The following is a 26,061-nucleotide window of genomic DNA, read 5'->3' as shown; positions in this document are numbered from 1 at the left end:
TCTGAGGAGCCTTGGTGAGTTGCTGCAGTGCATCTTGTAGATGGTACACACTGCTGCCACTGTGCATCGGTGGTGAATGTTTAAGATGGTGGGTGGGGTGCCAGTCAAGTGGGCTACTTTGTCCTGGATGGTGTCGAGCTTCCTGAGTGTTGTTGGAGCTGCACCCATCCAGGCAAGTGGATAGTATTCCGTCACACTCCTGACCTGTGCCTTGTAGATGGTGGACAGGCTTTGGGGAGTCAGGAAGGGAGTTACTCGCCGAAGAATTCCCAACCTGTGACCTGCTTTTGTAGTCACAGCATTTATGTGGCTGGTCCAGTTCAGTTTCTGGTCAATGGTGACCCCCCCCCCCCCCCAGAATGTTGATAGTGGGGGATTCAGCGATGGTAATGCCGTTGAATGTCAAGGGGAGATGGTTAGCATGGTGGGGGCGGGTTATTGGATGAAACCAAGTGTCATTGATCACCATCCCATGCCAGTGAATTACCACCAAACTTTACAACCATTTCTCCTCGACCCCCTGCTCTCCCCCACACCCCAACAGTTTTTGGGGTTGACTTTTAGGGGCAGCAGTGCCATCAGAAGGAGGAAGTATAAACAGAAGACGTGACCATCACTGAAATACCCATTGATTTCAATGGGGGCTGCAATGGGAGCAAAAATAGCTTTGATTCCAAGCTAAGCCACCCAGCGGGAATAGATTGGACACGGGACAGATAGCCATACTACACCTGACCTGATTTTATGCTTCATTGCTGTGAAAAATCAGACAGGGTGTCAGAAGGGAGTCCAACCCATAACTACTGGGCGGGGGGGGGGGGTGGGTTAAAAGAAGGGCGACTGTACCAACTGGAGATAGATCAGAAACCTATGTGACTAGGCCCAGCCTAAGGAATGACACCAAGGTTGGAAAGAGCGGGAGAAAAGCTGAGGTAAGGCATGGAGTCAGAGCTGGGATTTTAAAACCTCAACTGCAGGGGGAAGGGCAGATTGAGAGAAATAATAGCTCCACAGTTTTGAAGCCCTGTTAAGTAGGAAGTTGGATCTGCTCCGATCTTTCTTCGTTAGATTTTTGAGTCACTGCCTTGAGCCGAGGAGGACTGGATGTGGCAGAGGGACAAGTTTCTTTCCTGACCACTCTCTATTTCTTTTACAGCAAAGGTTACGAAACTCAAGAGGTTGATGCATAAGTGCAAGCAGTGTTTGAAGGTGGAATCCCGCAAAGTGTCTGGAAATCTCTGGTCTCCAATAATACCACTGCCTGGAGTGTAGAGTGAGGAAGCCCTCGGAAATTGGGACAATTAACAGAATTAATTGTAAATGCTGCACATGTGCTGTAACCACTATCAGCAAGAAATATATCTCTATTTTTATAACATTCCAAAATAAATCCTTGACTAAACTCCATGCTTTCCAAATTCTCTAACAAGTCTCTTAACAGTTGCATTCATTTTCCTTGATCTATAGCTTAAATATTATTTGCCTGGATGATGTTCCCAACCATCTTTTTGTACAAACTCTTCTATCTATTAATATGACAGGTTGAACAGATGTTGCTCAAATCATCCTATTTAGAACGCAGGCCATTGGGTCCGACTGCTCTGTGCTAGTATTTATGCTCCATGTGAGTCTTCTCCCATCCTACTTCATCTCACCCTAGCTACATCCTTTCCCCTCATATATTTATCTCGCTTCTCCTGCCTATGATTCATCTTTTGACATTATCCGCAGCAGAATTGGGGGCGCTAGGGGAAGAGGGGACGGGGGTGGAGGGAAGGGAACATGAATTCAGGATTGTAAGTCATAATGCATTCAATGTTTCACAGGGTTTACTCGGGGGTTGGTTGCTGCAGACATCTGTCTGGTTTTGAAGTAATGATCTGGAAATTTCCAAAATGTAAACAGGGGGTCAAAAATTGTAACTTGTGAAACAGAATTCCTGCACTTGCTGTGGACCTCTAAAAATGCAAACATTAATTTTTACCGTTGATGAATTTTCATCATCGAAACTTAAAGCACTTTCTTCCCCACCTCTTGCTCTGCTCGTTATCTGGTTTATATTACACCCTCCTTCCTTATAGTTCAAACCATTTCCATTGACAACTGCAGTGTGAAAGGACCACACCTATCAGTCCAATGGAAAAGCAAGTTTGATCCATGTAGAAAAACCTTTTCTGATTTTTTTGGTTAAACAGCTCATTCCGGTAATCTGCATTACCAGGCCAGAAAGGGACCTGTAATGATCTTGATATGAAGGTAGGTAAAAACCCTTTGACAGTCTCCCCAAGACCCTTGGTGTCAGGTACCAGAGTGGAGAGTGTCTCTGAGCAATTTTCCTAAGAAATCCCCATCTCAGGCCATACTGAGGGCCCTGTGACCGGGCTTGAAAAGTTGATCTCCCTTAGCCTTTATCACGATATTGCAGGGATTTAAGTACTCAGAACGTGGAACTTCACAGCTTGTCTGTGAATGTAACAACGCTCATTTCCAAATTCTCTGAAACACATTACTATCTCAAGTACAAACTGCACTGGCGGTTTGACAAAGCAAAGGGACATTATCACAACAAGTAGCAATGCTGTAGCCGCAAACCATTTCCATTGAGTGCATCTGTTTATGTAGCTGTAGTGCGCCTCCGTGATTAATGGCTGTGCACGTGCTTTCAAACTGAAAGTGCTGGAATTTTTAATTAAATATATTTACCCTTCGCATGTTGCTTTCTTTGACAAGTTGCACTTTCTATTATTGTATCAGCCTCAAGACAAGTTAAGTGTTAGGAGTGTAGAAAGGGGAGTCGTAAAGAATTAAATCACCTAAAGGACACCAACAAGTTCCTTCTGACGAACCCCATCTGTCGAATGGCAGGTTTTGGACTACTACGGCGCGAGTGGTCCTTGTGAAACAGGTTCAGGATGAGCTAGGGCCCCTGTGCAGCCAACCTCCACTGCTGGGGTCTCGGTACAAACCAGTTATGCATTTGTGGAGAGACAGAAACAGTGCTGCACATTACCGAGGAGGGTCCGCTCTCCAGACTAAGTGGCAGATTAATCACCTTAAACTCAGCAAATGAGGAGGCTATTGCCTGTCTCCGGGGGTTTGCATTCACTAAATAAAATAATTAAATCTAAAGGGCAAAAGTGTCATGGAACATATTAACCAGGCAGGCCATTGAAACAGGAGCATACTGGCTCAAGAGACTTAAATACATATACAGGAAGAGAAGGGATTAAAGGATTGAAAGGTTTATTGAGCAATTTTTTTGCCTCTACCAGGAGATTACGTGGCTGTGAGGGTAGGATTGCCGGAGGATGAAATGTCCAGACCCAGCGCTCCAGATAATAGTGTAGGGAAACTTGCTGGACCAGCTCGCTCACATGATGAGGAGACATAAAGATTGGGTTGAAACATGATAAAGGACAACTTGTTGGGCCTAATAATCCTTCTCCATAAATTCTCCTGTCATTCCCTCATCCCAGCCATGAGGTTTGTGCGCACAATGTTCCCTCAGTGTTTAGGATAAGGAACTAACGAGTGGAGGAACTGATGAGAAATTTGGATTTTGTTTGGAAACCTAAATCCAGGAAGGCATTAATTTACTTGCAGAAAGGGCATGCAATTGGCAAATAAGTTTCAATAAAGTGTGAAGAGGTACATTTTGGTGAGGTGACCAGATACACCTTGAATAATAAGCTTCTAAATGGAAGGCTGCTGGCTTTCAGTGGGGGAGTCTGCAGATAGCCTTTGAAGGGAGAGACAAGAACAGAAGCAGAGTTCATTGTACCCCAGCTCTGTCTCGGCAAATCCCGGACACCAGGATGTCACAATTGCTCCACATTTTCCAGCACAGCTCATCCAATTCTCAGGCTTTGCTAAACTTTACACACACACACCCAAAGCACACTGAAACGAGGGAGAATGGTTTGCACAAACAGGAGAGAGCCATCCTGTATAAAAAGAGAAAGACTTGAACAAAGAACAAAGAACAGTACAGCACAGGAACAGGCCATTCGGCCCTCCAAGCCTGCGCCGATCTAGATGCCTGCCTAAACTAAAACCTTCTGCACTTCCGGGGCCCATATCCCTCTATTCCCTTTCTATTCATGTATTTGTCAAGATGCCTCTTAAACGTCTCTATGGTACCTGCTTCTACCACCTCCCCCGGCAGCAAGTTCCAAGCACTCACCACCTTCTGTGTAAAGAACTTGCCTCGCACATCCCCTCTAAACTTTGCCCCTCTCACCTTAAACCTATGTCCCTTAGTAACTGACTCTTCCACCCTGGGAAAAAGCTTCTGACTATCCACTCTGTCCATGCCACTTATAACTTTGTAAACCTCTATCATGTCGCCCCTCCACCCCCGTCGTTCCAGTGAAAACAATCCGAGTTTATCCAACCTCTCCTCGTAGCTAATGCCCTCCAGACCAGGCAACATCCTGGTAAACCTCTTCTGTACCCTCTCCAAAGCCTCCACGTCCTTCTGGTAGTGTGGCGACCAGGATTGCACACAATATTCTAAGTGTGGCCTAACTAAAGTTCTGTAAAGCTGCAGCATGACTTGCCAATTTTTATACTCTATGCCCCGACCGATGAAGGCAAGCATGCCGTATGCCTTCTTGACTACCTTATCCACCTGCGTTGCCACTTTCAGTGACCTGTGGACCTGTACACCCAGATCTCTCTGCCTGTCAATACTCCTAAGGGTTCTGCCATTTACTGTATACCTCCCACCTGCATTAGACCTTCCAAAATGCATTACCTCACATTTGTCCGGATTAAACTCCATCTGCCATTTCTCCACCCAAGTCTCCAACCGATCTATATCCTGCTGTATCCTCTGACAATCCTCATCACTGTCCGCAACTCCACCAACCTTTGTGTCGTCTGCAAACTTACTAATCAGACCAGCTACATTTTCCTCCAAATCATTTATATATACTACAAACAGCAAAGGTCCCAGCACTGATCCCTGCGGAACACCACTAGTCACATCCCTCCATTCAGAAAAGCACCCTTCCACTGCTACTCTCTATCTTCTATGACCGAGCCAGTTCTGTATGCATCTTGGCAGCTCACTTCTGATCCCGTGTGACTTCACCTTTTGTACCAGTTTGCCATGAGGGACCTTGTCAAAGGCTTTACTGAAGTCCATATAGATAACATCCACTGCCCTTCCTTCATCAATCATCTGCATCACTTCCTCAAAAAACTCAATCAAATTAGTGAGACACGACCTCCCCTTCACAAATCAATGCTGCCTCTCGCTAATAAGTCCATTTGTTTCCAAATGGGAGTAAATCCTGTCCCGAAGAATCCTCTCTAATAATTTCCCTACCAGTGACGTAAGGCTCACCGGCCTATAATTTCCTGGATTATCCTTGCTACCCTTCTTAAACAAAGGAACAACATTGGCTATTCTCCAGTCCTCTGAGACCTCACCTGTAGTCAATGAGGATGCAAAGATTTCTGTCAAGGCCCCAGCAATTTCTTCCCTTGCCTCCCTCAGTATTCTGGGGTAGATCCCATCAGGCCCTGGGGATTTATCTACCTTAATGCTTTGCAAGACACCCAACACCTCCTCCTTTTTGATAATGAGATGACTGAGACTATCTACACTCCCTTCCCTAGGCTCATCATCCACCAAGTCCTTCTCCTTGGTGAATACTGATGCAAAGTACTCATTTAGTGCCTTGCCCATTTCCTCTGGCTCCACACATAGATTCCCTTTTCTGTCCTTGAGTGGGCCAACCCTTTCCCTGGTTACCCTCTTGCTCTTTATATACATATAAAAAGCCTTGGGATTTTCCTTAATCCTGTTTGCCAATGACTTCTCATAACCCCTTTTAGCCCTCCTGACTCCTTGCTTAAGTTCCTTCCTACTGTCTTTATATTCCTCAAGGGATTCGTCTGTTCCTAGCCTTCCAGCCCTTACGAATGCTTCCTTTTTCTTTTTGACGAGGCTCACAATATCCCGCGTTATCCAATGATGTGCATTACATGCAGCTCAGCGTGCTGATCAGAAAGCTGCTAACCCATTATCTATGAACTGGAGCAATCGGGGCCGGGGTTCTGCATCACTTCATGTCTTAACTGTTGGGCTGAAACTTTGCTTTGGCTGATGTGGGATCATGCATCCAACAGGAGAGGAATTGCCAGGATCGGTAATTACCCACAACCATTAAGGTTTCACTGTGTAAAAGTCTTTGAGCCTCTTAAAAACAAATTAAGTGTCTAGCAATTTCCAGAAATCTCCGATTTCCAACACTTTTACTTCTTTGGTCTCTTGTTTCTTTAATTCATTCATTTATCCATTGACATTGTACCAGAAAGGGCATGTGTGAATGATGGGGTAAACAAGGGGTAGCAATACTCCCCCCAACACTTAGTCCCCACTGAGGACAAAACCAAAGGACAGAGTGAAACGCTTTTGATTCTACCCAGTTCGATTAAAATCAGCAAACCAAATTCCCATCAAAGACCTCAAATCAATCACACACATACAACAAAGTCAAAGTTTATTGGGAAAGTATGCAACAATGTAGTAGACTATACATTTAACACTGTACTGTGAAAAAAACACAATGAAATACAAAACTATACATTTCAAATACAGTACAAGTGACTGTACCAAGAAATTCTTTTCACCCAACTAATTAACTAGGCAAACTTTCTGATCCCCAAGTGGCACTGACCACTCCTTGAACAGCGGTGGGCCTTAGTTCAAGGAGCCTCGGATTTAACTTAATTTCTTTCTTTAAAGTTCTAAGTACAGACTAGTGCCATAATCCCAAAGTGACAGTATCCTCATTAGGTCGCTGGATTGTAGTTGCAGTATATTTAAAAAACAAAGTGGAAGAATATTTTTTGGTGTATCTTTTTCCAATGTAATGATAGCTGGTTATTTTTACGCTGTTAAAATGTAGCTTTTTTTAAAAAAAAAAGTTTGATTAAAGACAAAACGCACAATTTGTGTGTTTGAGAAAATGGGTTTGTTAATAAACAAGGCCGCTAATTAATGGTTGTCATGGCAAATGGATAGTCATGGAACTCGATCCCTCAAAATACGCGATCATAATTCCAGGATCCCTGGCAACAAAATGGAGTTTGGCGTAGGTTACCGTAGCACCGTGGCTCTGGTGAGAAGTCAGCCATTTTGGATGCATGTCCTACCCAAAAGGTACTGTCCCTCGAGTTCAAAGGTCAGCGATGTGATCATACTGTGCCCTCGAGTTCAAAGATTGGTGGTAAGTGAGAATACAAATTTAGAAACTTTAGATGCAAAAAGCTACTACATTTATAAACAAATAGAAATAAATGATATCTAAAAATTTATATTAATAACTTATAGAAGTAGTAACTGTTTCCCTTGCTTTGCTGCTTAGACAATGATGAAATAACAAACCTGCATATAAAAGGAAACTAGGTCTGATCCCAGACTTCCCAAGTGCATCTTTTTATACATTTTTTCCAATAAATAATTATCCAAAACAAAAGGAAAAAATAAAAAAAGTAGCTGGTTTCTGAATATGGAAACATCAGAATATTAGAAACAAAAAGCAATTTAACAAAAACAGGGGAATAATTGCACTTTGAGATGTAGCCAGTGAGACTAACTGGAGTCTAAAATCGTTGATAAGGACTCTCTGAAAGAATAATTCAAAATAAACACCGACTGTCTTGTGGTTTAATTTTCCCTGTTCTGAAGGTATGACAACTTTCTTTGAAAACTTTTCTTCAATGAGAAATAAAGATATTGGGACAGCAATTTTCATACAATCAGATTTACACCTAGACATATTTACTGTCACAGAACACAAGTTTGAAACAAAAAAAACTCTCGTTGAAAGTGCTGATTTGCTACTGAACTTGGTGTTTTTTTGCAAAGTCACTGGCAAAATGGCGTCTTTGTTTGAGATCGCAGTGATATCATCAGCGAGTGACCACCTCAGTAGTATACGCCCTCTTGCAGTCTCAATGTAAAGAATGGGTTTCCAAATATCAGACACCCATCGCATCTTGTGCCACTGGCTGTAAGAAGACTTTAGGGTCAGAGAGAGAGAGAGACACACACAGAGAGAGACAATTTTAACCTAACACACCAGGTGAGATACCCTCAAGACCAGGTGGAACTACATCCTGCCCAATATTATTCTTCACTGACTTCAGTGGATTAAAATCAGGCCAGGCATAAAACCGATGTTGCACGTGATCTCGGCAGTTTCCCAATGGGCGTGTTTGGTTAAAATTGCCCTCCTCTAAGAGAGTCCATGTAGTGTAAACTCTAGACATTCAGTATCCCTACCCCACAATCCTCAGGCTCTGTGCAATGCAAAGAGTTAATCCCCAACCGCTGAACTGAAGGGGCCTCCTTGTTTTCAAAGTTCTGCTCCATCAGTGGGGGTTTGTCTGCAACGCACTTCCTGCTAGTCTCTGGGCAGTTCTGTACATAAATGACCCTGTTGTACGCTTTCAGTCTCTTCCACAGTTGCACGTACACTTTGCACTGCACATACATGAACACAAGTCCCCCAGTGAACCCAATGGCCACAACCACCAGCTTAGTCCAAAATGGCCACTCTAAAATACCTGCAGAGACACAATAAAAACACGTTATTAATACTCTGTCATCATTGTCCTTGGGGACAATAAGCACATGGGGGAAAAACATCAAATTACTTCTTTAGTGACGTTCCCAATTCATCACCTCAATCTCAGTCCTTCAGCCCCTGCCTCCCTCCCACTGCAATCATGAGTCCTTATCTATGCTGATGTCACCTCCCAGCTTACCCTCTCCACAAACTCCGTCTCCCAGTCCCATCCAGCACAATGTCCCACTTCCTCACGAATTCAATCCTGGCTGACTGAGGCTGGCTCCCTCCCCACTGCTGAACTCCTGTAGGCCCTCAGGCCTACCCTGCCCCTCTTTTGCCCTTAACCCTTCACTCCTTCAGTCCTGGTTTCCTTTCATTCCAGTGCATCACTGGTAGCAGGATTTCCAGCAGTCTCGGTCTCACACCATGGAAATCCCTAACTAATGCCTCCACCTCTCGTCGCTGTCCCTGCCTATCTGGCCATCCCTTTGGTCACATCTCCAGTGTTATATAGTCACAGACCTGTATCCAGCAATGCTGTACCTCAGTATTATACAGCCACAGAACTGTACCCACCAGTACTGTACCCATGTTATACAATGACAGACCTGTACCCATCAGTACTGTACCCATGTTATACAATGACAGACCTGTACCCACTAGTGCCCTTGAGACACCAGGAACTGGCAGTTTCCAATTTTAACTGCTCAACTGAGGAGGCCACAGGATTTATAGAGTCATAGGGCAGGAATGTGTTCTGCCCTTGGCGATGGGCACAGTGGTGGGTGGGGGGCAAACAAAATGGCAAATTGCAAGGGGACACCATTCCCAATGTCGCCCGGGCCCCCTGCCATTTTGTCCGGGACAGGGAAGGCCGAGAACGGCCGTCCTGCCCCCGGCCACTGAGGCCATTAAGGGACTGATTAATGGCCACTTAAAGGCCTCTTCCTGCCTCCACCTCAATTTTGTTGAAGGCATAGAGGGCTGCTGTCATGTGGAGCTGCCACCAGGTAAAGCTTGGTGGCCTCCTAACGAGGTCGGGCGGGGGGTTGCGGCAGGGGGGGGGGGGGGGGGGTGCGGTGGGCCTGCTTTGGGTGCAATCCATTGCCCCTGGAGGGGCCCCCAGTGGTGATGGCTGCATCCCTCCTCCCACCACCCCCCCACCCCCCACACTCACAAACACCACCCTCCCCATCCCATCATGGGGCCTGTCTGAATGACTCCAGCAGCCGACCCCACTTACCTTTCCCGGGGTCTCCAACACCCTTGGGAACGCAGGGCCTCGTGTAGTACCGGCAGTGGCCATCGCCTCTATTTCCCATCGCCAGAATGGAAATCTGGCCCATACAGTTATTTAGGGCACAGAAGACAACCTGCTGCCTCTCTATAGAGTAATCCAGCCAGTCCCATTCCCCACTCTATCCCCATAGCCTTGCAAGTGTATTTCCTTCAAATGTTCATCAATTTCTTTTCGAAATCATTGATCGTCTCTGCTTCCATCACCCTTGTAAGCTGCGAGTTCCAGAACCTTGTAGCTAAAATCTCTCATTTCTGGAACCATTCTCCTCAGAACTTTCTCAAGGGCCCTCACATTCTTCCCAGAGTGTAGTGATCGGAACTGGATGTAATACACTAGTTGTGGCCTAACCAGAGCTTTATAAAGGTTCAGCATAGCCACCTAAGGCTGGGTCCTTCTTCACAAATGCAGCCAACTGCAATTTTAATACAGCTGGTGAGATTCCTGCCAGATGCAGAAAGCGAAGGAGATGGCCAAAAAAATACTTTTTTTCAACCAAATAAAACCCTTCCTCATGGGACCTGGGGGAGTAGATGTCCTCCACTGGGTCCCACAAGGATTGCTTAGGCCTCCCTCATCGCCTGACTTGCACACTTCCCCTTTCCTGGTGGCGAGCCACATAAGAGGCATCAAAAGCAGCCAATTCCACTCCCTGCCTGGTCTCAGCAGACCCCCCTCTGGGCCTTGCGATTATCCGGCACTTCCCGCCCACATCCCAGTCAGAATGGATAAGGAGTCAGCTGGTCGTGGGGATTGAAATGAGGCTCAGGAGTTAAAGTACTCTGGGCCTCCTCTCTGGGGCAGCAGTTGAGTTTCTAACCCACACCCCTGCTCACCCACTGGAAAACAGGCCCAGAGTTAAAACTGGGCCTCCTGAGAGAATTTAATTCAAATTCATTCATGGAAAGATTTCTGCATGTATAAAAGGGCGTTGCGAATATCAGTTATATATAGCAAGGGGAGAGGATTGTACGTACCGCTGGTCTGGCCTTGTTTAATCTCCTCAGCTGTCCTATCAATCAGGACATATAGTGACCACACCACACATGTAATTGCAATGATATGGAATGTTACTGAACACAGTATTTTTCTCCTCTCACTTGACGTCATCTGCAACCTCTCCCACTGTGTAAAGAAGGTGAAATCTATTAGACTTTTAATACTTACTGGGCTTCAAAACACACACTCCATCTAACTTTACCTTTATTATGCTAGATAGGGAATAGTACCGAACACTCAATCATTGAAGGTCAACTTGCCTGTGCTGGTAGCTCTCTTGCCTGTGCCAGAATGTCAGGAGTTTGAGGCCTACACCTAATCTAGGCCAACACTTCAGCACTGCACTGAGGGCAGGAGGTCCTATCAATCTGCTCAGATAGATGTAAAAGGATCCCACGGCCCTGTTAGCATCCCCAGTGTCCTGGCCGATATTTATCCTTCAACCACCATTGCTAAAACTGATTATCTGATCACCTGTCTCATTGGTGTGTATGGGATCTTGCTGTGTGCAAATTGGCTTTTTAAAAATTCATTCATGGGATGTTGGCATCGCTGGCCAGGCCAGCATTTATTGCCCATCCCTAATTGCCCTTGAGAAGGTGGTTGGTGAGCTGCCTTCTTGAACCGCTGCAGTCCATGTGGGGTAGGTACACCCACAGTGCTGTTAGGAAGGGAGTGCCACGATTTTGACCGAGCGACAGTGAAGGGACGGCAATATAGTTCCAAGTCAGGATGGTGTGTGACTTGGAGGGGAATTTGCAGGTGGTGGTGTTCCCATGCATCTGCTGCCCTTGTCCTTCTAGTTGGTAGAGGTCGCGGGTTTGGAAGGTGCTGTCTAAGGAGCCTTGGTGTGTTGCTGCAGTACATCTTGTAGATGGTACACACTGCTGCCACTGTGCGTCGGTGGTGGAGGGGGTGAATGTTTGTGGTTGGGGTGCCAATCAAGTGGGCTGCTTTGTCCTGGATGGTGTCGAGCTTCTTGAGTGTTGTTGGAGCTGCACCCATCCAGGCAAGTGGAGAGTATTCCATCACACTCCTGACTTGTGCCTTGTAGATGGTGGACAGGTTTTGGGAGGTCAGGAGGTGAGTTACTCGCCTCAGGATTCGTAGCCTTTGACTGGTTCTTGTATCCACAGTATTCATATGGCTACTCCAGTTCAGTTTCTGGTCAATGGTAAGCCCCAGGATGTTGATAGTGGGGGATTCAGCGATTGCAATGCCACTGAATGTCAAGGGGAGATGGTTAGATTCTGTCTTGTTGGAGATAGTCATTGCCTAGCACTTGTGTGGTGCAAATGTTACTTGCCACTTATCAGCCCAAGCCTGGATATTGCCCAGGTCTTGCTGCATTTCTACACAGACTGCTTCAGTATTTGAGTCGTCGTGAATGGTGCTGAACATTGTGCAATTATCAGCGAACATCCCCACTTCTGCCCTTATGATTGAAGGAAGGTCATTGATGAAGCAGCTGAAGAAGGTTGGGCCCAGGACACTACCCTGAGGAACTCCTGTAGTGATGACCTGGAGCCGAGATGATTGACCTCCAACAACCAAAACCATCTTCCTTTGTGTGAGGTATGATTCCAACCAGTGGAGAATTTTCCCCCTGATTCCCATTGACCTCAGTTTTGCTAGGGCTCCTTGATGCCATACTCAGTCAAATGATGCCTTGATGTCAAGGGCAATCACTCTCACCTCACCTCTTGAGTTCAGCTCTTTTGTCCATGTTTGAACCGAGGCTGCAATGAGGTCAGGAGCTGAGTGGCCCTGGCAGAACCCAAACTAAGTGTCACTGAGCAGGTTATTACTAAGCAAGGGCCACTTGATAGAACTGTCGATGACACCTTCCATCACTTTACTGATGATTGAGAGTAAACTGATAGGGCGGTAATTAGCCGGGCTGGATTTGTCCTGCTTTTTGTATACAGGACATACCTGCTGAGAGCTATTGGCCAATCAGAGGCCAGCAGCTCTTTCAGTGACAGCGCCACCACGGAGGCAGTGGCTGCTGCCGGTACAGCACTCACCCGAGACCCTGGACGCCTGCATGTCAGTGCAGGGAGGGATTCTGTAGGTTGGGGGGGTCAGCAACAAGGACAGGGGTGGGGGGTGTGTGGCTCTCAGTGGACCCCCCCTTCGCAATGCTGAGTCCCTCGTTCCGGCACTAAGCGCCTTTTTGAGGAAGGACCTCTCACCCCACCCAACCCCAGAGCTGGCAAGCAGCCCTCATGGGTATGCTTGTTGTGTTTCCCACGCGGCAACAAGCTCGCCTGCCGTTGGTCTACCAAAGGCGGCATCGGGATTTGGCCCTTAATTGGGCATAATTAAGGGCCTCAAAAGTTAGTGGAGAAAAACTTCACTTCTCGACAGGGCCCACAGTACGCGTGTCAGTTCAGCCACTGTTCAGATAAACAGCATGTGCCATCTTCATACAGGTTTTTGAAAAGATGGTTGGTTTATTGAATTAACTGACATCAATCTTCTCTCTTTAGTATTCTCGGATGAATTTTGGTATGTAGGCAGATTACATTAAATTTATAGCCCAACTGTAACAGGCCCATGCCGGTGTTTATGAATCTCCTCTCCATGAACCTGCTCTCATCCCTCTTCATCTAACTATCTGCATATCTTTCCATTCCTTTTTTCCCCCCTTCATGTACTTATCTAACTTCCCCTTAAATGCAGCTATACTAATTGGCTGAACCAGTCCCTGTGGTAGCAAGTTCCCATTCTCACCACTCTCTGGGTAAAGAGATTCCTGCTGAATTCCCTAATGGATCCCTTAGTGACTATTGTTAATGGACCCTAGTTTTGGACTACAAGTGGAAGAGCTAATGCATATCTAGCACTCTCTGATAACTCTGACATTTACTCAGCAATGCTTCATTTCATACGTACTTTCCGCAGTGGTTTTAATTTGGTCTCCATGATGAACTCATATTTGCAGAGCTCACAGCAACGGGTGTCCGAGCTCTTGATCCATTGCTGTAGGCAGGTCTGGTGTACATATCGGAGGCTCCCAGTGCAGTGACAGGGCGTTATGAGGGGACCGTCATCATCTCCTTCACAGTGACATATTCTGAATGAAAGTAGAACCAGTTAATTGCAATCTGCAGCAACCCAAGATTCGCTGAAATAAAACTGGCTTCACTACTTAACTAAAGCAGCAGCTTATCACGGCAGCTGAGACTATACCTCAATTTCCCTGACACAAAGCTTCAGCTATCTTCGCTAGGACATGGGCACAAACTATAACCCATGGAACCAGCGTAGCGGCAAATATTAGGGACGCTTTATCTAAAAGAGTTATTGGAAAAGGGGCCCATTTTCAAAGAACGAATATTCTACAATCTTCTGTTGCATTATCTCCAAATTAGTTTTGTCCAAGATTTGTCAAAAGGATTCACATGAGAGCTCGGAGGCGAACCAAGCTGGCTTTGGAAGATAGACCAGCTGCGGCTAAGGTGGAAGGGATCGAGATGAGAGGAGCAGAAGGAGAGGGGGTATACGAGAAGGGGAAGGGGGCTTCCCTCAAAAGCAGTTTGACCTTTCCAAGCAAACAAAATGGCCTCAACCAAAGTACAGACCAAGGGGCTCAAAGCACACAGCTAGTACTCAAGCACCACATGCTACATCATGGCTTTCCTGCTCTACACTTCCAGTTTTCCTGGAGAGCTTCCTTTATGGTTACAGAAACTCTTCTCTTATTTAAGTTCAACACAATAAACAATTCCCAACTGAGGCCTCAAATCCCATTGATTCCCAACTGATGCCCAATGCCATTCAATCCCTGGCTTTGACATGGTCCTTCCCAGGTCCTCTTTGGATACAATTCCTTTAGATCCTAGCATTTTGCATTCACATTGGGGGCTTGACGCCCCATTCTAGTTTGGATTTTGGATGCAGTGTCAGGAGATTTCTAAACTGTAAACCAGGCATCAAAGCCTTGGATTTTTCCCCGAGGATACTACACATTTTCAGGCAGTTCAAAAGGCGGACAACAGAGGAAATTGGTCAAGGAGACATCTCACCAAATTTTTCCCGCCCCACCATCCCTAAATGCTTAAAATTTTCTTCTAGCTCTAGTTCTCCCCTCTCCAGTTTTCCTGGCAACAAAGTAACCTGTCACCACATGCCTGACTAGCCTTAAGCAAATGACAACAGAAAAGATAAGGTTTGAGAGGGCCATCTCCCTCACTCACCCTCCCTGCTCCATCTGCCAAGGAACAATTCCTGTTAGGCATTTGGAGTCCTCACCCAGTGGGAATCAGATGGTTAGTATGGCTAAAGATTTTCCTTCAAGTTCCTCAATTGCTTCTGCTTCTCCTCCACGTCCTCACAAGGATTATTTGAAGTACAGCTTAGGTTTGAATAAGTTTCCGTTGTACTCAGTAGCTACACTGCCCTGACACTGGAGAAGCACCTGACGTTAAGACGCCCATAGAGCTGGGAACTTGGCTTGAATACTTAAATGATAACAAAAATTTTAAGTTAGTCACAGCTTTTTAAATATTTACACTACATCCCAGCCCAGAGAAAAAAGTGGACTTAAAAAAAAAAACTTTGGTCAGGATTGGAAAGAAGTAGAACTCCATTCGAGCTGCTGGACATAACTTTAGGGTGTTCTTTGAACACTTCTTAATTTGCACTATGGGATTAGTAAAAGGTTGTTAAAATCACCAAGACTCACTGATGTTCCCAGCACTACGTGCGTAAAACCCAACAAATGGGACAGTTGGATTGGACTAAAGGCGGCATGTTGAATCCTGTCTCTACCCCTACCCCGCTTCTGGTGGGACCTCGACCGTTCAGGAAATTCAGGCCTAAAAAGTCTGACTTCTTAAAAACAGAACATGATTAATGAATGTTTGGTCATTACGGTCAATGATGACTTTCATCCTGCAAAGCAAATACTAGAAGTCAAACCATGACCCCCACCTTAACCTCCTTACATAACCCTGGACTTGGCAATTCTGCTTACAACTACTTAGCATTTACAGCACAGAAACAGGGAATCCAGCCCAACAGGTCCATGTTGTCAGTGCTTCACACGCATCTCCTCCCAGTCAGCACGTCCTTCTATTCCTTTATCCTTCATGCGTTTATCTAGCTTCCCCTTAAATACATCTACTCTATTTGTCTCAACTACTCCTTGTTCCACATTCTAACCACTCTCTGGGTAAAGAGTTTCTCCCAAGTTCCTTACTGGATTTATTGCTGACTACATTATAGTTATGGCCCCCAGTTTTACACTCCCCCATGACTGGAAATATCTATGCCTATCCAATCAAGTAGCAAATGCCAAGCAACTACATACAGTCAGCCGACAGCACAAACTAAGCAACAGTCACGAGGGATAGATATACTTTGCGAGGCTTCCATTTTTCTTTGAGCTCTGGTGCTAGCAATGCTAAAGATTTAGTAAACACTTAACCGCCTCATTTACCCTGTGCTAGTTGTTTTCTTTAGGGAGTTACCGAAACCTTGCTACGCTGCTGCTTCTACTGAACAGAGGCTGAAAAAACAAGGCTCCATCACTGGCAGTGAGGTGAACATTGTCCTCAGTGAACAAAGTCACTGCAGTCGACCTCCATGTTGTGTCACAGCATAAAACATATGGCAGCGAATCGGCCGTCTGGTTTTACATCTCTAAAGGCAACGGAAATAAAAAATCAGGAGAGATGTAAAGCCAGATGCTGATTGGCTATCACCAGTTTAACTCTACGGCACAACGTCAAAATGTATCACCCTCCCTCCCACACCCATGCCTACCCCTCAAAACAGAAAGAAATGACCTGAAAAAAAAAAGTCAAGGAAAAGTTGGTCAAAACTGTTGGGTTTTCACATGCCTCAACACAAAAATACTAATGTCAAAGGTCAGAAATTCCAACCTTACACTGGGAGGCAACAATTCATGGAGAAGGGGATCGTTGTACAAAATGGCAAAAGTATCTCAATTCATTGAGGCAAAACGCTTGCGATATTCTGAACACTTATCCTTATTCTTTTGAGATACTTACAGCCACCAACTGAACTTCCATCACCTCTCCAGAAACACAGCAAGGGACACCAACCAAAATCCACTTAGCAGTCTCAAATCATTTGGAAGCAGTCCCCTAAGATTTTGAGGCGTTTGCGTGTTGCATTTCAGATTCACCTTTCATAAAAATAATTTGATTCTCAGGGTTTCTTTCTGTCTCTTAGTAAAACTAAAACTTTAACGGTCTAGAGCAAGGTCCTGCTTTCACGAGTAAAAGGGGCACCAGTCAGTCAATCAGCATTAACGAAAGCAAGCTTCTACAAAGCAGTATGTTATGTTGTAGCCAAATCACGGAGGGGAACAGCGCAGCACAGGGAGAGACGCAGAGGGTTTACAATTTAAGGAGACACAAAGAGAATCAAGGGGGCAATGGGAGTGGCTATTATTTGAAGAACCAACCTGCACACCTCCCAAGATGGTGATAGAGGGGACGAGGGGCACCATTTTAAAGATGTTAGGGAAGGGCGTTCGAGATCACTGTCTCCTTCAAATGAGCAAAGTGGGGCTCGTTGGTCCTCATCATTTATTTCCAAACTAGGAGCTTTGGTTGCAGAATCTTCTTCAAAGACATCATCGTCGCCAATGTCCTCGGAGCAGAAGGAATCGCTGGACAACTTTGCAACAGGTAAACGAGCAGTGCTCTTCTCTGGCTCAGCGAGTGTCTTCAGGGTACAAACGCTTGAGGCATGCGATGAAGGGCAGAACAATCGATACAGGTATGACATCCTACTGCTTTGCTCGCCTTCAGCAACTGCGACCTCAACAACGCAGAGACCATCTCTAGTCCCATGGCTGTTTGAGAGACCCGAGGCAAAGGGTAGCATCTGAGAGCTTAGACTGTATCTCCTCGGCTTGTAATAGTGCTCTCGCTTTTTACCGTGCTGCAGTTTCTTTGTCCTGGAGCTCTTCCACTGGAGTGGCGTTAACTTTCCATCAGAGCACGTTCGGTCAATAAAGCTCAGGCCACTGCCCGATCGTTCAGGCTTCGTGCGCACATCGTTGAGGGACTTGGAGTGTTTCACCTCTCCATTGTCTGTGACGTGCTTCCCAGGCCAAAGAACAGCCAATTCCTCCCCAAATGAGCTCCGTTTCCTCGGTCTTTGTGTCGCATCTTGACATATGATTGTTGCAGCAACCCCTCGAGTCAGAGGAAGTTTGCTTTTGGGACTATTCAGAAGGACAACTGCAGTCTGCACTGGACTGTGTGCCACACGCTCACAAGGAATGGTATCTGAACTGCATGCAGGGAAAGCGGGGATCGTGAACAAATAGGAAAGGCGGGAAAAGAAGAAATGAAGATAACTCAGGATAGATCGTATTTAACTCGCAGGCCAGCTGTGCCAAAGTCACTCGTGGAACTTTATTATATCTTTGACAACACAAGAATGGGCGAAAAAAAAACAATGTTATACATTATGCAAAAATAAAACACGTTCTAATAATTTAAAAGGGATAACCCCCAAAGATTGTTACTCCCTCTAATTTTATCCCCTCTTAAGAAGGTGCTGAGTCATGTTGGGATTTAGTTTAGGATATAAGGGAACAGGGATTGTTCTCTGATCTCACTCAAGTTGTCTTTTTTTATAAATCGGTCAGCTGAGACTGTGGGACTATACAACTATTGAAACATTACAGTCAACATGGATGTCAATTGATACCCACACAGATTCATCTCTAACACAGGCTGCTGGATTTAGGGAAGAAGGAACGTTGCTTTCTAACCATCACCAGACACCCACTCCTCCACTTCCAAGCACATTGAGGACAATTTTAGTGCCCCTAATACTGTTACAGCTGAGTTCAACCAGTCCCAGACCAGGTACTGAATCTGGAATGATCACAGTCTATATGGCTTCAGTGCCACACGAAACAGTAACTCATCCACTGGATGCTCTGAGGGGGAAAAAGACGACTCCAGAATATTAACGGTGTTAACTTAATGAAGCGACCAGCAAGTCTCTTTGAAAGGTTTCCTGGCGCGGGAATTACCTGCAGATATCCTGATCCGAAGGACTGACCGAGGTCTGTGAGAAACTGCGAGGAGCCGTCACTGAGGTGGGGCTTCCAACCTGTTATCACACCACACAATTCACGTTACCAAAGCAATGCAGTCACTCTCAACATCGCAGCACAGTCAGACCAAAAACAGCAAAAGCAAATCGGCTAACTTGCCTTTCGTAGAGATCGTCAAGCAGTGCCCAAGGAATGAGTGCTCTGGATTCAAGGGTTGCCAATTCTGATTGGAGGTATTCCCGAAGGTTTGATCACTTGATCTCCCATCTCGAGCCCACTCGGCCCAATTGCCATTTATCCCCCCATCTCCAATATTTTTTTAATAATGGTAATATTCAAAGCTAATTTGAATTAAAAACAGGAAGCAGATTCAATAACAAATTTCAAAAGGAAATTAGATAAAAACTTGAAAAGGAAAACTTTGCAGGGCAATGGAGACAGAGAAGGTGGGCAGGACTAAGAGCTGGCACATGTGGGATGGGCCAAGTGGCCTCCTTCTGTGCTGCACCATTCTATAAATTGAAAATAAAAACACTTTTTTACTGCCCCTATCATTTTCCTCCCGGGAGTTACTCACAGCTGTGTCCTGGAGGACAATCCCGGGAGAGTTGGCAATCATGGATTCAGGCAAATCAAAAAAAAAATGAGCAAGGTGGAAATCAGGTGTGAGCAAACGCTGGTGAAAAATACAACAGAATGTCTGAGATCACAAATACAGAATATTTTGACGAATAAGCTCATAGGCATCGCTACAAAATATTATCCTACAAAGGACCAGTCTGCCTTGTATTCTAAACAGCTCCTTCCCGTTCAACCTTGTTAATACAAGATACAAGAGACTGAATAATATGCAGCAAGGGCTGGAGTCGACAGAGAATTACAGAAAACAGTGACTGCCATTATAATGTTTCACCTCAGTCGTTGACAGAGGCTCCCAATCCGCACATTAGGTGAGCATGTGCCTCTGGAGGAATTGGGCATCACCAAACGATTCCCCGCCACGTGAATGCTAATCATTGACAACCGCGTTGCACAGGCACAGCAGGCTGGCCAGCCAATGCTCCATGAGGTCCAGGCTGCAAAGGCCCGAGGAACAGCTAATATTTCATGGCTCGTGTAGTCCTCCCTGAACCATTGGAGACACGGCACCCTCCAACCCTGCCAAAAAGTTTATTTTCTTAAACATGGATGCAGTCCTGTAGAAATCAAACTGCACCATGCATCGCATTAGTTCCAATCAAACTATTGAATGAATTCATTCCCCAGATATAGGCATCGCTGGCCAGGCCAGCATTTATTGCCCATCCCGAATTGCTCGAGAAGGTGGTGATGAGCTGCCTTCTAGAACCACTGCAGTCCTTGAGGGGTAGGTACACCCACAGTGCTGTTAGGAAGGGAGGTCCAGGACTTTGACCCAGCGATAGTGAAGGAATGGCGATATAGTTCCAAGTCAGAATGGTGTGTGACTTGGAAGGGGGAACTCGCAGGTGATGGTGTTCCCTTGTGTCCACTGCCCTAATAACACAAAAGCAAAATACTGCGGAAGCTGGAAATCTGAAATAAAAACAGAAAGTGCTGGAAACACTCAGCAGGTCTGGCAGCATCCGTGCAGGGAGAAATCCTTGTTCTTCTAGGTGGTCGAGGTGGCAGGTTTAAAAGGCGTTGCCGAAGGAGCATTGGAGAGTTGCTGTAGGCAAGTACAGGCTGCAGCCACTGTGCGCCGGTGGTGGAGGGAGTGAATGTTTAAGGCGGTGGATGGGGTGCCGATCAAGTAACTTATCTCCAACGTGAGCTACACCAGGAGGTCTGGAAAGGAAAACTTCGCAAAGGACTTCACAGAGATATGATCAAAAGATGGAAACCGAGCCAATGCAGGAAATATTCGGTTTACGAAAAGCTTGATCAAATAGGTGGGTTTTTAAAAGGAGGATCATAAAAGAGGAGAGTTGGAGGGGGCCTGGGGAGTGGATTCCACATCGTGGGATCTAGGCAGCTGAAGACGTGACAGCCAATGGTGGGGCAAGGGAAGTGGGGAATGCACCAGAGGCCAGAGTCAGAGGAATAGAGAATTTAGGGTGTTGGGGAGGTGGGGGGGGGGGGGGGGGGGCGTGGGGGGTGGAGTGGAGCAGGGAAGGGATGACAGGGTCAAAGGGCATTCATTGAAGACTCTCTGTTCCTTAGATGGAGACTGCAGTGTAAGATTAAACAGGAGATTCTGTGGGAGGGCAGGAGGGAGGGAGCTCTCCACCCTTCTGCCCTCTTTTCTCACGACTGCTGCTGAAGTAAGCAACATGTTTGTGTTCTAGCCCAATTGGTTAAAAGTTCACAGCTTCCCTGCTGGTTTTTTTTTATTGGGAGAACGAAACATCGGGTTTAAAAAGAAAAAACACAGCACACGTCACGTACAATGCGTTTGACTGTGGCAATTTCAATAGGAGTATGGTGGAGTACAAAGGTGACATGACAAACCAGCTCACAGCGCATTGTTTTCTAGGCTAATCTATCAAAGATACAGCCGCATCGGTCTGTTTGATTGTAAAGTGAGCAGTCTTACAAACACAGCATGGAGCTGTCAGTCAACCCTGAGGGGCATAGTTCCAAAAATGAAACGAAGACAGATCTGGGGCAGCCATCTTGAATAAAGACGAGACACACACACAGAAACCATGAGTCTAGTTTCTTCATGCTTAGAGTCATTTATGGCATAGATGGAGGCCATTCGGAGTATGAAACATAACAAGCTTCTTAAAAGGAAGACAGAGAGGTGTAGAGGTTTAGGGAGAGAATTCCAGATCTTATGCCTCAGGCAGCTGAGAGCACGGCTGCCAATGGTGGAGCGATGAAAATCAGGGATGCACAAGCAGGGAGCAGGGCGGGGGTACAACAGTGGGTGGGGAAAATGGGAAAAGGAAACAAAACTAAATGGGAAGCTCTCTTACAAATGGAAGACCCCTGATTTACGCTCTGTGTCACACTGGTGTCTGTGTGGTTCAGAGAATCTGAGCAATAGTTACATCAGTGAGTCCGAAAATCAGGTCTATTGACACACTAATGCACAAAAACTCAAGGTCCACCTAGGCAAGGCATTTGGAGAATTGGCTATGACGTGCTTGTCAGCAATGCTCAATACAATGTATTTTTTTTAAATGACTATAGTTTGATTGCGTGGTCCTTGAGCTGAACAATGCTTTGACTTTATATAGATACAGATCTCAAATCACTAAAGATTTTCCCCCAGATTTCAGACTTTTTATTATTGAAGTATAGTAGTTGGATCGTTCTTGCACCGAATACAATCAATTTCACCTTTAACAAAAACAGAGTAGGCTGCAGCAGGAACTATCGTCACTGCTGGTTTTAATTCCCTGAGCTCTTACTGGATCATTTACAGAGTCAGAGTCAATAACGGCACAGGAGGCCACCATTTGGCCCATCGAGTCTATGCTGTCTCTCTGTAGAGCAATCCGATCAGTCACATTCCCCCACTCTATCCCCATAGCCCTGTAAGTTTATTTTCCTCAAGTGTCCATCGCAATTCCCTTTGGAATTCATTGTCTCCTCTTCCACCACTCTTGTGGGAAGTGAGTTCCAGGTCATGTTTAGATTGGTGTCCCCTAGTCCTTGTACCATCAGATAATGGGAATACTTTTCTTTGTCTACCCTATCCAAACCTGCCAGAATCTTGTACACCCCTATCAAATCTCCCCTCAATCTCCTTTGATCCAAGGAGAACAATCCCAGCTTCCCCAACCTAGCCTTGCAGCTAAAATCCCTCATCCCTGGAAACATTCTGGTAAATCTCCTCTGCACCCTCTCAAGGACCCTCACATCCTTCCTGAAGTGTGGTGACCAGAACTGAATGCCATACTCCAGTTGTGGCAGAACCAGAGCTTTATAAAAAAGGTTCCATAACCCCCCTGCCTTTGTACTCAATACCTTTATTTATGAAGCCCAAGGTCACATATGCTTTGCTAAATACCCTGTCAATAAGTACTCCCACTTTCAAAGATCTATGCACATGAACCCCCAGGTCCCTCTATCCCTGTATACTCTTTAGAACTGTACTATCCCTTCTGCCAAAATGCATCACTTCACATTTCTCTGTATTAAATTCCATCTGCCACTCATCTACACATTCTGTTCGCCTGTCTATGTCCTGTTGCAGATGATTGGCATCATCCTCACAGTCTGCCACACCTCCAAGTTTGGTATCATTGGCAAATTTTACTCTGTATTCCAATATCCAAGCAATTTACGTATATCAAAAAAAGCAGTGGTCCTAGCACTGAATTTCTAGAAAAATCTCAACTTTTTCTCCCCCCCCCCATCCCATAACACATCAGGTAAATAGTTGGCGAATTTATCTTAAGATCTTTAACCTGCAGGCCTGGGAATGCGATGGTTGGGTTTTTACGTCATGCGCGAAATTATTAGGCCTCCAGCAGGACTAGGCCCCAGGCTGCAGTAAGGCTTCAGGCCTCAAGTGGGCTCCGTGCTGCGATGAAGCTCCAGGCCACACAAAAGAAAACCAGAAGACTATAATAGCGTAGTGGTGATATCACTGGGCTAATAATCCAGTAAAATATGAGTTCATCATCGTAGAATAAATCTGGAAATGATTTTTAAAAAGCTGTTGGATCGTCTTGAATTGATCGGTTCACTAATGGCCTCCAATCCTGCTTTCCTGACCTGGTCTGCCCTATCCATGATTCCAGTCTCACACCAACATAATTGACTCTTAACTGCACCCTGAAGTGGGCAACTAAAGACGGACAATTTAGCTGGCCTTGCTTGTAACACCCAAATCCCAAGACCGAATGAAAAAGAATCAAATCTGCTATAATCTTAAAGGCAATCGGAACAGAACAATTGAGTATGTCAAGGCAAGTGAACAAACTGAAGTCTGTCCATGACTTAACACCCAGTTTAAACAGGTGGATGATCGGGTAGTCCTGTGGAGTTAGGGTATTAAACAGGTTACAGATCCAAGGCACGACAGACTGAATGCTGGAACAGACTCAAGGGGTTCAGTGGCCTACTTCTGTTCTGACATTCCTGTGGAGGTTTGGGAAATAAATCCCGCAATCTCCTCTTACATGTGGATTGCACAAGTTAGATTTCTGGCACCGGGTCTGTCAAAACCAGAACTAAAAACTGTAATTATTGCAAATTTCAGCAATTTTATTTTCCTATGCAGCATTTCCACTTGCGGATGAAATGACTGTCTCTTAAGTGTTTGAATGTCGTGGACAGTATTAATCAGCAATTATTTTAATCCTCGGGAAGACTGCCTGTCAAATCAATCAATCATGGGGACTTTAACGAGCAGCAATGAGAGCCGAAGCTTGTAATCCCAGGAAATAGTAAGCAGGAGTCCTGCACATTGACAGAGTTCCTTAGAGAAAGCTGTTACAGCAACAATGACCGTAAATTATCAGATAGCAGCTTGCAATATATCACTTTAGCAGTGGGTGAAAGACCAGGCATCATCAGAAATTCAGAGCATACCTTTGAAATGTTGCTGGAACGGCTGGTGGAATGGCCTAGAGGCTTTTCATTCTGCAAGGGAAATGTCAGCAATGTTATTCTTCCTTAATAAAATGCTCCTGATCCAAAACAATACTGTCAAAAGCAAAAAAAGACACTTCAGTCTCTTCAAAGCAATGTTATCTGAACTCAAAGGTTTGAAATACAGCAATGGAGCTTCCACGTTTTTAAAAATCAAAAAAAAAGAATCTGCATTGTATAGCACCTATCACCACAGGATGTCCCAAAACACTTTACAGCCAATGAAGTTCTTTTGAAGTGCGGTCATTGCTGTAATGCAAGAAAGACAGCAGCCAATTTGCGCACAGCAAGCTCCCACAAACAGCAATGTGATAAGGATCGGGTAACCTGATTTAGTGGTGTTACTTTGAGAGAGAAATATTGGCCAGCGCACCAGGGAGAACCCCCCCCGTTCTTCTTAAAATTTGCACATCCCTACATCGACCCGAGAGAACACACAGGGGGCTGGATTTTACCTTAGGCGGATGGGAATTCGCTACCGACTTTTACGTCGGTGGCGAACCCGCTCCACCTAGCACAGGGATCCGTCCCGCATTTTACGGGTCACAGGGTTTTAATTGTCCCGAGGCGGGACTTCCACCCGCTTGAGTGAGGAGATCTCGCCTCAGTGAGCTGCCGGCCAACCGGCGGGCCAGCAGCTTAGTCCCAGCAGTGCCACCGGGAGCAGTGGCCACTGCTGGGACTGCAGCCCAGCTGACCAGATGGAGCCAGGAGCAAAGGTAAGTTGGGCTTGCCAGATCAGTCCTTCCCTGGTGAGGCTGGAGTGGTCGTTTGAGGGGAGGGGGGGGGTGCGTCTTGGGTCTCGGGGGTGGCCCTCAACCGGGCATTTTGTGCCCGACAGCCATGGCCCCCACTCCAATGCGCAGAAAGGCCGGCAGTTATCACTGGGCAGTCTTTCACGTGCCCAGCACACCCGCTTGCCATGGGTAAAATACCTGTGGCGATGGGCGAGGGCCCTTAAGTGCCCGTTAAGTGGCCACTTAAGAGCCTTGATTGGCCTCAGGCAGGCGGGCCGTTTTCCCCCCCACCACCGCCCGACCGCCTTAAAGTTGACCAGAGGCGGGAGAAGGGCGGGTAGGCCTCCCAGAGCCTCCCACTCAATTTTACGCCACCCCCCCCACCACCATTCGACCCGCAGGGGTGGCATAAAATTCAGCCCAGGGTCTGGTCACATCTCAGACTGAACAATCACACTTGAAGTCACAGATTTAACTTTGACAATGATTTAACAATCTTTAATAAAGGCTTTTGTTCACAATGGCAGCATTGCCTATCTGACCTTTGAACAACCCCCAGCGCAGGTGTTTTCCCCAAAACAAAGTTACTTTCAGTTTGACTTACAAGTACCACATAGTCATTAATACGCAAGCCCACACACACGCGCGACAGGTCTCAGTTTAATATCTCCACTAGAAAGACAGCATCTCCAACAGTGCTGCACTGTCACTGGAGCGTCAGCTTAGATATGTGCACAAGTCTCTGGAGTGAGGTCTGAACCCACCACCTTCTGAGTCAGAGAACAGACTGCTACCCACTGAGCCACAGCGCATGACCTT

The 26,061-nt window shown here is 45.9% G+C and overlaps 1 protein-coding gene across 1 annotated transcript in view; it reads right to left on the bottom strand.

Annotated features, from left to right (window-relative positions):
• Nucleotides 1-6,495: 6,495 nt before the first annotated feature.
• The window catches only part of LOC137355277 (uncharacterized), a 50,305-nt gene continuing 30,739 nt past the window's right edge, over nucleotides 6,496-26,061 (bottom strand). Inside the window, exons 2-7 of the mRNA XM_068020219.1 lie at nucleotides 24,446-24,496; nucleotides 18,914-18,993; nucleotides 17,324-18,160; nucleotides 13,783-13,963; nucleotides 10,863-11,010; nucleotides 6,496-8,583 (exon numbers count right to left, since the gene is read on the bottom strand). Coding sequence (XP_067876320.1) covers nucleotides 8,279-8,583; nucleotides 10,863-11,010; nucleotides 13,783-13,963; nucleotides 17,324-18,160; nucleotides 18,914-18,993; nucleotides 24,446-24,496 — 1,602 coding nt within the window. The 3' untranslated portion in view covers nucleotides 6,496-8,278. The remainder of the gene's footprint in view (nucleotides 8,584-10,862; nucleotides 11,011-13,782; nucleotides 13,964-17,323; nucleotides 18,161-18,913; nucleotides 18,994-24,445; nucleotides 24,497-26,061) is intronic.

The sequence above is a fragment of the Heterodontus francisci genome, chromosome 42 (genome assembly GCF_036365525.1).
Source record: "Heterodontus francisci isolate sHetFra1 chromosome 42, sHetFra1.hap1, whole genome shotgun sequence".
NCBI classification, from domain to species: Eukaryota; Metazoa; Chordata; class Chondrichthyes; order Heterodontiformes; family Heterodontidae; genus Heterodontus; species Heterodontus francisci.
Note: the sequence above shows the minus strand (reverse complement) of the source record. Positions and strands in the feature narration are given on the sequence as shown.